At 38.6% G+C, this 15,893-nt stretch overlaps 1 protein-coding gene across 2 annotated transcripts in view; it reads right to left on the bottom strand.

Annotated features, from left to right (window-relative positions):
- Window positions 1–15,893, bottom strand: part of LOC126469957 (laminin subunit beta-1) — a 358,919-nt gene that overhangs the window by 8,954 nt on the left and 334,072 nt on the right. For both annotated transcript variants that reach the window (XM_050097369.1, XM_050097370.1), the window contains 7 exons: window positions 15,420–15,600; window positions 15,110–15,294; window positions 14,462–14,697; window positions 12,164–12,346; window positions 2,233–2,421; window positions 1,505–1,668; window positions 622–763 (listed from right to left, as the gene is read on the bottom strand). In XM_050097369.1, the coding sequence (XP_049953326.1) occupies window positions 622–763; window positions 1,505–1,668; window positions 2,233–2,421; window positions 12,164–12,346; window positions 14,462–14,697; window positions 15,110–15,294; window positions 15,420–15,600 (1,280 nt within the window). The remainder of the gene's footprint in view (window positions 1–621; window positions 764–1,504; window positions 1,669–2,232; window positions 2,422–12,163; window positions 12,347–14,461; window positions 14,698–15,109; window positions 15,295–15,419; window positions 15,601–15,893) is intronic.

Here is a 15,893-nt window from a genome sequence, read left to right as displayed (position 1 = left end):
AAAGGAACTGTTCCACTGATGTGTTCTTTGGTCCTGCAACCTTCTTAGCCTCAGTCCTTCCTATTCCCTGCAGTCTATCTGTTTCCTGCGTTTCCTTCTGTTTCTATTCATTCTCCCACCAGCATTAACTCCACACTTCTCTCAGCCTATACCTAAATTGCATTTTCAGTCTTGATATGCTTCTGACTATCCTTCATGCACTATATCTCTCCTTAAGTCATCTAAATTCTTCCTGTGATTTGTTACTGATCTCGCTTGAAGATAAAGGAGGGAAAGAGGAAGTTAACTATCTGTGCACAGCCCTACAACCTACTGGTACCCTCACTTGCACTTGTACAAGTTGTCCTTGCTCACATATACCTGTATTATATATTAATAAAATGACTGTGAGAGCATATAGCTTCATATATTATAGGAAATTGTGAATCAATATTTATATCATAAATATTTTATGAAATAATAACTTTCTGCAAAACCTGCTTTGCCTGTATTAACTGCAACATGCCAACTAATTTTTCTAGCAAGCTGTTTTCATTATAAATTGTTAATTATCTCATAATTATACTATAAAACCAGCACATGAAACAGTCTTTCAAAAGCAAATATTGTATTTCTACTCACTTGAGTAAGGTCCCTTTCTGCTACTGATATGTCGTTATTGGCCTTTCTTATAGCATCTTCAGCTTTGTCTTGGGCATCTTGTGCTTCTTCAAGTGCATCTACAACTAGCTTAGCTGTTTCCAAAATTCCCTCTGCTCCTGCCCTGAAGAGAAAGGAATCAGTATATTATTGAGTCAGTTTGATAGTAATGGCAAAATGTAATATTATAAATTTGAATGCAAGTAGTAATAATATCATTAAAATGTAAATATCAACTGGGATTAATTCAAATACTTTCAACGTACATAACACTTCCAAATGTTTTATCGTGCACATCAAATCACCCTCTCGGGGGAAAGTAATATCACCTTTGTCATGATGAAAGTAATATATCCTTTTCATAAATAAAGACATGGTGTCTCAGGGAACCGTGACCACTTGTAATTATTATGATACTGTCTGGGTCACTTTGTGTGTTTTAAGTAGATAGCCAGTTTTGATCTGTGATACAGATCATCCTCTGGCCTGTGCATTTAATTACTGTGAAGGGCAGCTTGTTAGCAAAACAGGGAGGGGGATGGGACTGTCCATTGAATCCTCGCCCTGTTGACAAGCTGTACTTTGCAGTACACATGCACCCATAGATAACTTTCCTTTACTAAAAAGCAAGTTGGCAATTGATTATGTTAGACCAACAATAATACTTGAAACTTCCAGGCAGATTAAAACTGTGTCATGAGTTGTGCTCTGGTTGCTCAGTTGGTAGAGCACTTGCCTGTGAAAAGTAATGGTTCTGAGTTCCAGTCGTAGTCTGTCACACAGTTTTAATCTGCCAGGAAGTTTCACATCAGCACACACTCCACTGCAAAGCAAAAAAATGCATTCTGGAAACAGTAATACTTACTTTGCAGCATCTGCCTGCTCCTCTAATGACTTGGCTTTAGTGAGACTGTCATTCGTTTCCATCAGGATGACCTCTATGTCTGTGAGAGATGCAATTGTATTGTTTATATTTTGTGCAAGATAGGTTATACTTTCTGGTTCAAGTTCTATATTTTTCGACAGAACCTGCAACATTAAGTAAATTTCTCTATCACAGTACAACTTCATAAATGGAGTTAATAAATAGTACAGCTTTTTTTTACATTTACCATTTAATCACACATGTACATAACTTATTAATATTTCAGGCATTACATAATAAAAGTAGAAAACTTGATATCCCAATTTAATAATCATAGATATGAGGAGATACACGTTTGAGTCATTACTGTATCTTTTAATCACCAAATTTTATGTATCAGGTGTGCATAATCATGGAAAAAATGTTCGTCAGCTCCAGCCAACAAATTACAGAACTGTGTAAAATTTATGTTTTGCATCGATTTCCTGGTGTTTCAATTATACAGACATTTTTCTATAAATTCTTTCTCAATTTTTTTCATATCAGTTACTTTCACATTTAATTTTAGTCTTTATACATATCCACACATTATAAAATTCTCTATTTTTCAAGCAAATAATTCTCACCTGAACTGGATTGAGAGTATCCAACATTTATATGAAATGAAAAGAAAGGTTTGGTATTGTAGGAGCTATTTTCAGAAAAAAAATTAATTTTATGTCTAATACCTCTTTTGCCAGCGTTCTGATATCTGATGGTGATGCACCTTCCTCATCAAAAAATTTCTGGAGCTCATCTATGAAATTTTGCGTTCTGGTTGTAACATCATCAGAACGATTACGTGCCTCTAATGCTTTGTCATAAGCTTCTTGTGCCAAAGTGTTTGCATTAACTGTTTCTTGCCTTGCCTGAGATACCTGTCAATAAAACATAATAGTTCCTTTAAAATTTGTAAATCTATTTAGTAATAATAATAATAATAATAATAATAATAAACACACTAAACAAGAAGATTACATATTGGATAACCACAGCGACTGCATAGAAGCGATGGAAAAAACCGATGCCTATAAATATCTAGGATACAGACAAAAAATAGGAATAGATAATACAAATATTAAAGAAGAACTAAAAGAAAAATATAGACAAAGACTAACAAAAATGCTGAAAACAGAATTGACAGCAAGAAACAAGACAAAAGCTATAAATACTTATGCTATACCAATATTGACCTACTCATTTGGAGTAGTGAAAAGGAGTAACACAGACCTAGAAGCACTCAATACACTTACACGATCACAATGCCACAAATATAGAATACATCACATACATTCAGCAACTGAAAGATTCACATTAAGCAGAAAGGAAGGAGGAAGGGGATTTATCGACATAAAAAACCTACATTATGGACAGGTAGACAATTTAAGAAAATTCTTTATAGAACGAGCAGAAACTAGCAAAATACACAAAGCCATCACTCATATAAATACATCGGCTACACCACTGCAATTTCATAACCACTTCTACAACCCTTTAGATCACATAACATCAACAGATACGAAGAAAGTAAATTGGAAAAAGAAAACACTACATGGCAGGAACCCATATCATCTAACACAGCCACACATCGATCAAGACGCATCCAACACATGGCTAAGAAAAGGCAATATATACAGTGAGACGGAAGGATTCATGATTGCAATACAGGATCAAACAATAAACACCAAATATTACAGCAAGCATATTATTAAAGATCCCAATACCACAACAGATAAATGCAGACTTTGCAAACAACAAATAGAAACAGTAGATCACATCACAAGCGGATGTACAATACTAGCAAATACAGAATACCCCAGAAGACATGACAATGTAGCAAAAATAATACATCAACAGCTTGCCTTACAACATAAACTTATAAAACAACATGTTCCCACATACAAGTATCCACCACAAAATGTACTGGAGAACGATGAATACAAATTATACTGGAACAGAACCATTATAACAGATAAAACAACACCACATAACAAACCTGACATCATACTCACCAATAAAAAGAAGAAATTAACACAACTAATCGAAATATCCATAGCCAATACAACAAATATACAAAAGAAAACAGGAGAAAAAATTGAAAAATACAGCCAACTGGCTAAGGAAGTCAAGGACATGTGGCATCAGGATAAAGTTGACATTATATCAATTATACTATCAACTACAGGAGTCATACCACACAATATCCACCAGTACATCAATGCAATACAGCTACATCCAAACTTATATATACAACTACAGAAATCTGTAATTATTGACACTTGTTCAATTACCCGAAAGTTCCTAAATGCAATGTAACATATACCGTACAGTTAAAAGGAAGTCACGCTTGATCAAGGTCCGCATCACCTTCCATTTTTAACCAGACATAACGTCTGAGACAAGAAAGAAATAATAATCTCCATTTGTCCACAACAATATTACAGTTTCTGACATCCTCATTTTTTGTACATTTATAACAATGACACAGTGATATCAGGCCATACATGGAATAAATATTTATAACAATTTGCACATTAGATACTTTTACAAAAACGTTTACCACCACTAATATACTGCAACATACAAAAACAGTACCATCAGTAATCGACTTCAGAAATCTTTGATCGAGTATCCTTTAATTAACAACTATTTCAGCTTGTCCTCAAACAGATTTCCACAGAGCCATTTTGTATTATTTGGCAACCTATTACAGATTTGTCTTCCAACTGCAAGTAGACTGTTATCTGTAGGTTTTTATTACTCAGTATCCTATGATAATCACATCTGATATACATTTATGAATGGCATACATGTAAAATAGTTCACATGATTATATTGTGCAAAGCTGGAAATTTATATCTTGCATCAGTTGACTCTGACACCAATAGGTAGCTAGTAAAGAATGTAGTTTCCTATTACTGATGATCTTACTTCTCTGACTCTAAAGGAGGATTTCTTGGCTTAAGTTTTCTCTTATGGGTTGCCAGTTCCATAGCAGCTTCCATGTAGGTTCCCAATATTTTAGTTGTTGGAATATTTTCTTGTCTGGCTGATTCATGTCCAGTGAATGTTGTGCCATTTATTTTTCCATGTTATCTCAGTTGCCAAAAATTTTTAATTTGTCTCTGCAGTACAGCACTATTGTATCTTGATTAACCACAGTGAAATCATAGTGGTGAGTCCTCTCGAGTTCTCCCAATATCGATTTTCTTGTAAGTTTAAAGATATTCTTGCAGCATAAAGAAACATAACTGTTTGGAAGGAGGTCTCTGTTTGGTAATAACTATGTGGCAAGCTGTTGGGGACAAAAAATCTGGTAAATTTTTTCTCTTATTGGTGTTTTGCAGAGTCTGCAACCACTACCTTACAATTAACTCTTCAAATGCCTTCTGCAGTTTCTCTTGGACACTGAAGAATGATAAATGGATAATCAACCTATTGTTCCATGAAAATCATCAGTACAAAATTTGGAAGAATTAAACACGAATATTGCTTTTAAAATTTCAGTTGAGTTATATGGTATAGTTGTTTGTATTTTGGTTCTATGTGTCATCTGTTCTAGTATGGGGATGTGTCACTGGATGTTATCACAAACTTTGTGTCCCTTAAATAGTAATTTTGCTGTAATTCACCTTTCCATCATTTTCTTATGCTGTTTGACATATTGGAAAAACAATTAGTGAAAAACAGAGTGTCTTCCCATTGTTTGAATGTTGCTGCCATAAAATGCCCTTTTGGTCAATTGTTTGGATCATGATGTGAAAGTTATGGCTCATATTGTGAATTATCACCTGACATGTACAAGCTTTATCATGTTCTGAACAGAGGGCAGGATTACCACTGGAAAACACACACTGTCTCTCTCTTCTAAAACACACACACACACACACACACACACACACACACACACACACACACACACACACACACACACACACAAATTACATGCACTTATACCAATACAAAAATATTTTGCCTAGAAAGTAAGACTTTGGCTGGATGCTCTAGAACATTCTGAAGCTTACAGCATCAAGGAAAACAATTATGGACTGCCTACAGAGAACTATTACATTTGGAAGTATTAGTGCTGCTCATACAGGGTGTTTCAAAAATGACCGGTATATTTGAAACGGCAATAAAAACTAAACGGGCAGCGATAGAAATACACCGTTTATTGCAATATGCTTGGGACAACAGTACATTTTCAGGCAGACAAACTTTCGAAATTACAGTAGTTACAATTTTCAACAACAGATGGCGCTGCGGTCTGGGAAACTTTATAGTACGATATTTTCCACATATCCACCATGCATAGCAATAATATGGCGTAGTCTCTGAATGAAATTACCCGAAACCTTTGACAACGTGTCTGCGGAATGGCTTCACATGCAGATGAGATGTACTGCTTCAGCTGTTCAATTGTTTCTGGATTCTGGCGGTACCCCTGGTCTTTCAAGTGTCCCCACAGAAAGAAGTCACAGGAGTTCATGTCTGGCGAATAGGGAGGCCAATCCACGCCGCCTCCTGTATGTTTCGGATAGCCCAAAGCAATCACACGATCATTGAAATATTCATTCAGGAAATTAAAGACGTCGGCCGTGCGATGTGGCCGGGCACCATCTTGCATAAACCACGAGGTGTTCGCAGTGTCGTCTAAGGCAGTTTGTACCGCCACAAATTCACGAAGAATGTCCAGATAGCGTGATGCAGTAATCGTTTCGGATCTGAAAAATGGGCCAATGATTGCTTTGGAAGAAATGGCGGCCCAGACCAGTACTTTTTGAGGATGCAGGGACGATGGGACTGCAACGTGGGGCTTTTCGGTTCCCCATATGCGCCAGTTCCATTTATTGACGAAGCCATCCAGGTAAAAATAAGCTTCGTCAGTAAACCAAATGCTGCCCACATGCATATCGCCCATCAATCCTGTGCACTATATCGTTAGCGAATGTCTCTCGTGCAGCAATGGTAGCGGTGCTGAGGGGTTGCTGCGTTTGAATTTTGTATGGATAGAGGTGTAAACTCTGGCACATGAGACGATACGTGGACGTTGGCGTCATTTGGACCGCAGCTGCAACACGGCGAACGGAAACCCGAGGCCGCTGTTGGATCACCTGCTGCACTAGCTGCGCGTTGCCCTCTGTGGTTGCCGTATGCGGTCGCCCTACCTTTCCAGCACGTTCATCCGTCACGTTCCCAGTCCGTTGAAATTTTTCAAACAGATCCTTTATTGTATCGCTTTTCGATCCTTCGGTTACATTAAACCTCCGTTGAAAACTTCGTCTTGTTGCAACAACACTGTGTTCTAGGCGGTGGAATTCCAACACCAGAAAAATCCTCTGTTCTAAGGAATAAACCATGTTGTCTACAGCACACTTGCACGTTGTGAACAGCACACGCTTACAGCAGAAAGACGACGTACAGAATGGCGCACCCACAGACTGCGTTGTCTTCTATATCTTTCACTACACTTGCAGCGCCATCTGTTGTTGAAAATTGTAACTACTGTAATTTCGAAAGTTTGTCTGCCTGAAAATGTACTGTTGTCCCAAGCACATTGCAACAAATGGTGTATTTCTATCGCTGCTCGTTTAGTTTTTATTGCCATTTCAAATATACCGGTCACTTTTGAAACACCCTGTATATCACAATTAGTAGCTTTAGAGGGATTAGGCTTCTACAGTAGGACTCAGTTTGAATAATCCTATGGGTGAATGAATGCATCAGGAAGTAAAATCTTCCACCATTTGATCATCACTGCAGGTTACTGTAATGGATTATATTTTTACACATCCAGAACATTTTTATTGAAACCAAGTTAAATTCCGTACTTTAATGCTCAATATAGAACATAAGCTCTAATTGATGGAAATACTCTTTCTGTGTCACTGCAGCAATAGTCCCTTTATCTTAATAAAAACTTTGATATATGTGTGACACCTGTTTGGAACAGTTCATTTACAGCCCTTTTACGAGGGGAATTCAGTAAGTAATGCACCAAATTTTTTTCTGAAAGCAGGTTGGTTTTATTCAGGATTCCAATACACCACATTACTCCCCAATCTTCTGGCTACAAAACCCTATCTCCATTCAATGCAATGCCCTTATACCATCTTACTGACGAGGCCTGTATGCCCATACGGTAGCACTCTATTGGTCAATATTGGAGCCAAAGTCTTGCTGCATCAATAACGTCCCCCGTCATCCACATACTGTTTCCCGTGAAGTGCATTGGGCCAAACAGATTGAAGTGGAAGGTGTGATATCTGGGCTGCAGGGTGAATGAGGAAGAACAGTCCAGTGAAGTTTTGTGAGCTCCTGTCAGGTGTGCAAACTTTTGTGAGGTCTTGTGTTATCATGGACAAGGAGAAATTTGTTTGCACTTATGTGGTGATGAATATGCTAAAGTCATTTCTTCTATTTCCTGAGGGTAGCACAATATATTTCTGAGTTGGTCATTGCAACGTGAGAGAAGGCATCAGAGAGAATAACCACTTCACAGTCCCTGAAGGCTGTCACCATGAGTTTACCACCTGAGGGTGTAGCTTTGAACTGTTTCTTCAGGGAAGAGTTGGTGGGATGCCACTCTATGGATTGACTTTTTTTCTTTTTCTGGTTTGAAGTGATGAACCCAATTTTCATCACCTGTGACAATGTTCAACAAAAACTGTCACAATCAGCCTTGTAACATGCAGGCAATTCCACACAGATGGTTCTTCATTGCTCTTCGTGGTCTTCTGTTAAATGGCGGGGAACCCAATAGCCACACATGTTTGAGTTCCCCAAATGGTGGGTGAATGTGTCAGGACTACCAGCAAAGATATCCAGTTGTGCAGTCAGGTGTTTGAGTGTGATTTGCAAATCACCTCAAATGAGAGTATCTGCATATTCCAACATTGCAAGTGTCACAGCTATTTTTGGCCGGCTGGCACACGGAAAGTCAGTCAGGTTTGCACGACCTCTTGCGATGATGACAGACACCTCGCCCAGTGACTCACTGAGCTTTTGTTAACTGCCAGGTCTGTAGACAATATGCAAGCACCGATGAATATCTGCAGTGTTCTGGTTTTCTGCCAAAAGAAACTAAATGACAGCTCTCAGTTTGGAATGCATTGCCATTACAGGCAGCCGTTTTAAAGCTACGTATAGTGCCACCACCTATTGGAACTTCATGAAACAATAGGGGCTGAAAGGGAATATTCCACAATGTCCCAAAACAAATTACACATTTTTTCAACTGAAATTGGTCGATAAAAATGTATTGCTTTACTTACTGAAGATAAGTCCACATGTTAGAGGGAAGGAAATAAGAGTAACAATACATGTGTATTAATGCACCTTAGTATACGAACAGAAATCATCAAAATGTTGGTTTTGGTGCACAGTATCCAAATCATGCACTATTAGTTGTAATATTTCCTAACAGACTTGTGATCACAAATGTGGTCGTATGGAAGGCCGCTTCCAGTATGGTATGAGGTGTGTTCAAAAAGTGAGGTGACTTTATATTTTTATGAAAAAATATTTATTTATTCATCAATAATCAGGTTGTCCCCTTCGAAGTAATCCCCCTCAGATACAATACACTTGTGCCAACACTTCTTCCAATCCTCTAAGCACTTCTCATAAGCACTTTTCCGTACAGCCTTGAGTACTTTCAGTGATTCAGTTTCTATTTCCGCAATCATTGAAAATTTTTGTCCTTTCAAGGTCTCTTCAGTTTTGTGAACAGGAAAAAGTCACTGGGGGCCAAATCCTGTGAATAAGCTGGCTGAGGCATGATTGTCATACTGTTTTTGGCCAAAAAAATCTCTCACAAGCAACAATGAATGAGCAGGTGCATTGTCGTGATACGAAAATCACGAATTATTTTTCCACAATTCTGGATGTTTTTTGTGTATTGCTTCTCACAAACAGTGCATAACATCAAGATAATACTCCTTATTAACCGTACAATCTTGAGGCAAAAATCCGTGATGCACTATGCCATGGTAATTGAAAAAAACAGTCAGCAAAACTTTGACATTTGATCAAACTTGGCACGTTTTTTTCGGTCTTGGCTCTCCGGGATGCTTCCATTGGGACAACTGGGCTTTGGATTTGATGTCATAACCATAAACCCATGTTTTGTCACCAGTTATGACCCTTTTGAGCAAATCAGGAACATCGTTGACATCATTCAAGAGCTCCTGAGCTGTGCTCATGCAACAGTTCTTCATTTTTCACACAAAATTTGAAGGAAATTCTTTGCTCCATTTTTTACAATAATCAAAAATCACAGTGCACACTAAAGCATGTCTAACCTTTCTATCTGTAAAAAACAAATGAAGTATGCTGTACACATGAAACTGTCAACATATGTTTCGGACATGTGTACCAACATAACAAAAAAAAAATATCGATAATTGAATGTATGTTGACAGCCCTAGTATATCAAACTCTAAAATGGCAGATATAGAATGATCATAATCAACTTTCTTTCATCTAACACAGTGATTTATATGACATTATGACTATCTTAATCCCAAGATAGGGCTCCACAAAATGTGTTGGCCAGTACTTCACAAAATGGAACCACGTATCATTCTCATTAGAACAGAAGGATTTGACCACTTTCAACAATGTATACTGCTGCACCAAAGGATATTGGTAGTGACAACAAGGCAGAAGCTATGGAGCGGGCCAGAATGGGAATGGTGCTATTGTGCCAACCAGCATTATATCAGTGATAGGAAAAGGCTTGGTGCTTATAAGAAGACAACACTGCAGCCAGCTTTGCTCTTGACTTCACTTGACCAGTACACTTTCTGCTTCTGGACTTTTGGTATGAAGAAAACAACAGTGCCACCATAACTTTATGATCAGCTTTTCATTGGAATCCTACTGCTGGTGCTTTGACAACATTGTGCAAGAGATATTGGCATGATCCAATGTCTTGAGATCATACCATATGTGAGAGACAGTACCTGCACCATACTTTTAAACCCCTTCAGTTTCAAAGATGGTGCTGCATGTGAACATACCTTGTACTGTGTTTGTATGTAAGTCTCCACTTGGAAAGAACATTCGTTGATGTCACCCTCTCCCTCTCAATCTCCCCCTCCTATCCTTCCTAATATACTAATCATCTGAAACCACCGACAAAATAATCAGTCTATTTCTACAAAAGTTAGCACACTGATCCTATACCAAGACTACCGTAGTGTACTTTGTGCAAAAGGAACAGTTTACTTGTTCTATGCAATTAGAAAGGAACATTACTGAGATTAATGTTTAATTTAAAGCTAGGAATCAAATAAATGTCATTAAACATGATAAAAATTCTACTATTATATTACCGATACATATATACACAACAAATAAGGCCTGAAATCTATCCATATTATTTTTTAGATACAAAACATCTTCATAGAACTGACAAGCACTCCACAAACAGATACACACAGTTTAAAGATATAAAAAAAGTGGCACATAGTTTGGAGAAAAAGTCTTGTAATATTTAGATTCAAATAAAAGAAAGTTTGTAAGATGTGCAGATATATGGTCTTAGGATGAATGACTGTGGTGACAAGAAGGGCACCAAGCAACAGAATTAAAGTAAAACAATTTTCATATGATGTATGTACAACTGCCCATCACATGAGAACCCTCCTATCACAGAACAAACACTGGAGACAAAGAAGAATTTTGTTTACTGTTGAGGACAGTATGTACCATCTACTATATTTTTATAGAACTGTATCCACTGTTTAAATACTTATCACAGCATATGTCCATATTTTATTTGATCTTTTCATTGAAATTTTCCATTTTTAATGACAACTAGCCAGTGAAAATTGTTTTTACTTATCATGATGCAAGCCCATGTACTCATTTTAATATGTCTGTTCTGTATAATCATGGTATAAGTACTTTCCTCAATTTCTCAGTAACTTTTGGTGGTCGTTAGCTTTGGTTTTCATTCTGGAAATTCTTATACCCTGAAATAATGTTGCAACTTGGTGATTAATTCATTGTTCAATCCTCAAAAGTATCAGAGATTTAATAGTGTCACTATTAATGACAGAGGATTATCTCTGATAGTGACAAGGTCACATTTTATGCATTCAAAAATGAAAACACTCCTAAACTTCACATGCAACAGCCATTATTGTAGCACATGCCTAAAAAGAGGGCTTCTAAATAGCTGTGTCTGAGTCTGTTGGCTTGATGAAGTCAGTTATTTCCTTAATAATTTTCCACCTTTGACAATAAGTTAAAGGTAGGTTTTGATTTTCTTCCTTCCAAACTGATAATAATGCAACTTCTTTAGTTTGTGAAAGATTCATTAATTGTTGTATTCCAAAATGACTCCAGCCTCATTTTTAAAAGTAGTGGTTGCTGCCATGCTTAGGTGTACAGATAGAATTAATTTTAATGATTATAGCTGACTTAGTGATTAATTGCTGCTACAAAGAATGTTCTTCCCATTCTATCACCATTGCCCAATACATGTGCAATGAAGAATGTTTACTCCAGTGTGATGACAGTACATATACAGCTTTGAGTTATCATAATAACTTTGCAGAAGTTATGGCTCATTGGTGTGTGACAAATAAATGATCAACTGATTAAACATACCCCTCTTAATAAATCATCTGCTTCCGCCTCCTTATCTTCAACAGTTTTCCTGGCATCTTCAGCAAATTTGAGTGCACGTTCTGCCATAGTAACAGCACCTTGCTCACAGGACAGCCCTCCACAGCTGCCACAACCAGCACCACCACACAGCTTGTCACATGGGTCCCCACGCTTGCCACAAACCTGTGTACATTATGCCAAACTTCAGTAAAAATAACTGGTGTACACTTAATTTCTATAATAGCCTCTCCCCAAAGTTTGCATACTTGACAACATTGAGATTTATTTCATAGTACACTTGTATGTACCTATTAAAACATAATACCCACAGTGTAATATGGTTATGGAATGTCCTTTATCGGATATAAATAATGGAAGGAGTAAAGGTAACAACACACCATATAGTTGAGGCATTGAATCACTGATAAACTCATTAACTAGGCTGACACCACTGTTAAGCTTCCAGATGAATTCTGAGCTCTGAAGAAGAATTCATCTGAAATCTTGTTACCTTCCATTATTTATATTCACAATGTATTTCCAGCATGCTATGACAAGATAAATTTTATAAATACAGTCCTGGAAATGGAAAAAGAACACATTGACACCGGTGTGTCAGACCCACCATACTTGCTCCGGACACTGCGAGAGGGCTGTACAAGCAATGATCACATGCACGGCACAGCGGACACACCAGGAACCGCGGTGTTGGCCGTCGAATGGCGCTAGCTGCGCAGCATTTCTGCACCGCCGCCGTCAGTGTCAGCCAGTTTGCCGTGGCATACGGAGCTCCATCGCAGTCTTTAACACTGGTAGCATGCCGCGACAGCGTGGACGTGAACTGTATGTGCAGTTGATGGACTTTGAGCGAGGGCGTATAGTGGGCATGCGGGAGGCCGGGTGGACGTACCGCCGAATTGCTCAACACGTGGGGCGTGAGGTCTCCACAGTACATCGATGTTGTCGCCAGTGGTCGGCGGAAGGTGCACGTGCCCGTCGACCTGGGACCGGACCGCAGCGACGCACGGATGCACGCCAAAACCGTAGGATCCTACGCAGTGCCATAGGGGACCACACCGCCACTTCCCAGCAAATTAGGGACACTGTTGCTCCTGGGGTATCGGTGAGGACCATTCGCAACCGTCTCCATGAAGCTGGGCTACGGTCCCGCACACCGTTAGGCCGTCTTCCGCTCACGCCCCAACATCGTGCAGCCCGCCTCCAGTGGTGTTGCGACAGGCGTGAATGGAGGGACAAATGGACACGTGTCGTCTTCAGCAATGAGAGTCGCTTCTGCCTTGGTGCCAATGATGGTCGTATGCGTGTTTGGCGCCGTGCAGGTGAGCGCCACAATCAGGACTGCATACGACCGAGGCACACAGGGCCAACACCCGGCATCATGGTGTGGGGAGCGATGTCCTACACTGGCCGTACACCACTGGTGATCGTCGAGGGGACACTGAATAGTGCACGGTACATCCAAACCGTCATCGAACCCATCGTTCTACCATTCCTAGACCGGCAAGGGAACTTGCTGTTCCAACAGGACAATGCACGTCCGCATGTATACCGTGCCACCCAACGTGCTCTAGAAGGTGTAAGTCAACTACCCTGGCCAGCAAGATCTCCGGATCTGTCCCCCATTGAGCATGTTTGGGACTGTATGAAGCGTCGTCTCACGCGGTCTGCACGTCCAGCACGAACGCTGGTCCAACTGAGGCGCCAGGTGGAAATGGCATGGCAAGCCGTTCCACAGGACTACATCCAGCATCTCTACGATCGTCTCCATGGGAGAATAGCAGCCTGCATTGCTGCGAAAGGTGGATATACACTGTACTAGTGCCGACATTGTGCATGCTCTGTTGCCTGTGTCTATGTGCCTGTGGTTCTGTCAGTGTGATCATGTGATGTATCTGACCCCAGGAATGTGTCAATAAAGTTTCCCCTTCCTGGGACAATGAATTCACGGTGTTCTTATTTCAATTTGCAGGAGTGTAAATATTCATAAGAAGAATTTAGTGACATTTAAATTTGTCTTTCTATCAGCTGTCACACATAGACAAGCAAAAAGGGACAAAACCTGTACATGATGTGTTCAGTGTTATAATAAGTTCGTCCTTCTACATACAAGATATTTGCAACTTAAAATTAAATAATAAATATGTTCAGGTTGCTACTGACTATGGATAAACAATGTTTAGTTGCACCTTTGCAACAGGTTTGTGTGACCATACAAATGGTCACACAATTGTAAATAGCAAATGTTACATAAAATCCCTACTATTCACATTGTCTCACCTGGTTGTTAATATCTGGAATTTGTTCTTCTAGCTCTAAAAGTTTAGTTTCAAGGTCTGCAAGTGCTTCAGTGTTTTCATCTTGGAGTCTAAGAAATTGGTTACTGGTGCGATTAACAAGGGTTTCAGCACGTTTACACTGTCTTTCTGAATCTGCAATTGCTGACTGACTGTCATCAGCTATTTGTTGAGCTTTCTCAGAGCGCTCCCATGCTTCGCGTGTGAGATTCAAAGCACCTGAAAAACAAAATGAAAGAAAATCGTCTCATTAATTTTCATAGACATAACAGAATTTAGCAAGGAGGAGGAGATGAAACTGAAGGGTAAAAAGGGGACAAAATATTATCATGTGTAGAAAACATGTCTGATGTGAGATTTATTTCTTCCATCAATTCAACAACTGGGCCTTGCAAATTCAGCCACTTGATGATGAAATGAGAGATCCAGTTATTTTCTGTTTCATTGCATATCAGTTTCAAATTTTACAACAATTTCATTAGTTTATTTTTCATTCAACATTTTAGTATTAGGATCCCTATTCCTGAGTATTGTTACCTATTTTAATGCTGACACTGGTTTTAGTGTCTGCACTGTTGCCAAATTTTTGAACAACCTCTATAATGAGCAAAATATATGTCCTTTTACATACCTTCAACATTTGCTTCTTGCAACCTAGTAGCATTTTCTTTTAAGCCAAGAGCTGTAGCATTAAGCCTGTCTTTCTTGACACGGAGATCTCTCAGAGCCTCATGTGCCAAAAGAATCCTCTGGGTTGCATTTTGTAGGATTTTCTCAACATCATCAAGTCCATGTGATGAATGGTTGAGTGTTCCTCTGTAAACAAGTAAATAAAGAAAAATGAGTATGATTTATATCAATATTTACAGAAATAAATAGTGAATGATTGAAGAGATAAAATGTTCATCAATACCAGTCACCATGAGATCATTATAAATTACCTCAAGTCTTCCACAAGTTTGTTTAGTGATTCAAGATCCTGAGAACTGATTGAAGTGTTGCTTAGCATCTGTTTAATTTCTTCAAGTTTCTTTTCCATCTGATCGAATTCACGAGTGTAGGCGCCAGTTGCACCAGTCTGTTTAATTTTTGATGCATCTTGGATAATTCGATTTGTCTGATCTAATCAATAAATGACAAAGAACAACTTATTTAACTATTTGGGAAATGATAGAGATATCAAATTACAAATGCAAGCTAATAATCGTTTAGCAGTTTTCGCAACACAGTTCTTTATTCTTCTAGGAGCTTACAGTTATATATTAAAGTTTGGTACTGATGACATAACATACATGCTTAACATCTGTGGCAAAACTACAAAAAAAGATAGCCTGATATTGTTTCCTTTTGACAGTTTCCTGTAACTTACATGAAAAACAGTATATGTGGTGTGCTTCAGAGACACATTTTTACTT

The sequence above is a fragment of the Schistocerca serialis genome, chromosome 3 (assembly GCF_023864345.2).
Source record: "Schistocerca serialis cubense isolate TAMUIC-IGC-003099 chromosome 3, iqSchSeri2.2, whole genome shotgun sequence".
Taxonomy (NCBI): Eukaryota; Metazoa; Arthropoda; class Insecta; order Orthoptera; family Acrididae; genus Schistocerca; species Schistocerca serialis.
This window is presented reverse-complemented; position numbering and strand designations above follow the sequence as displayed.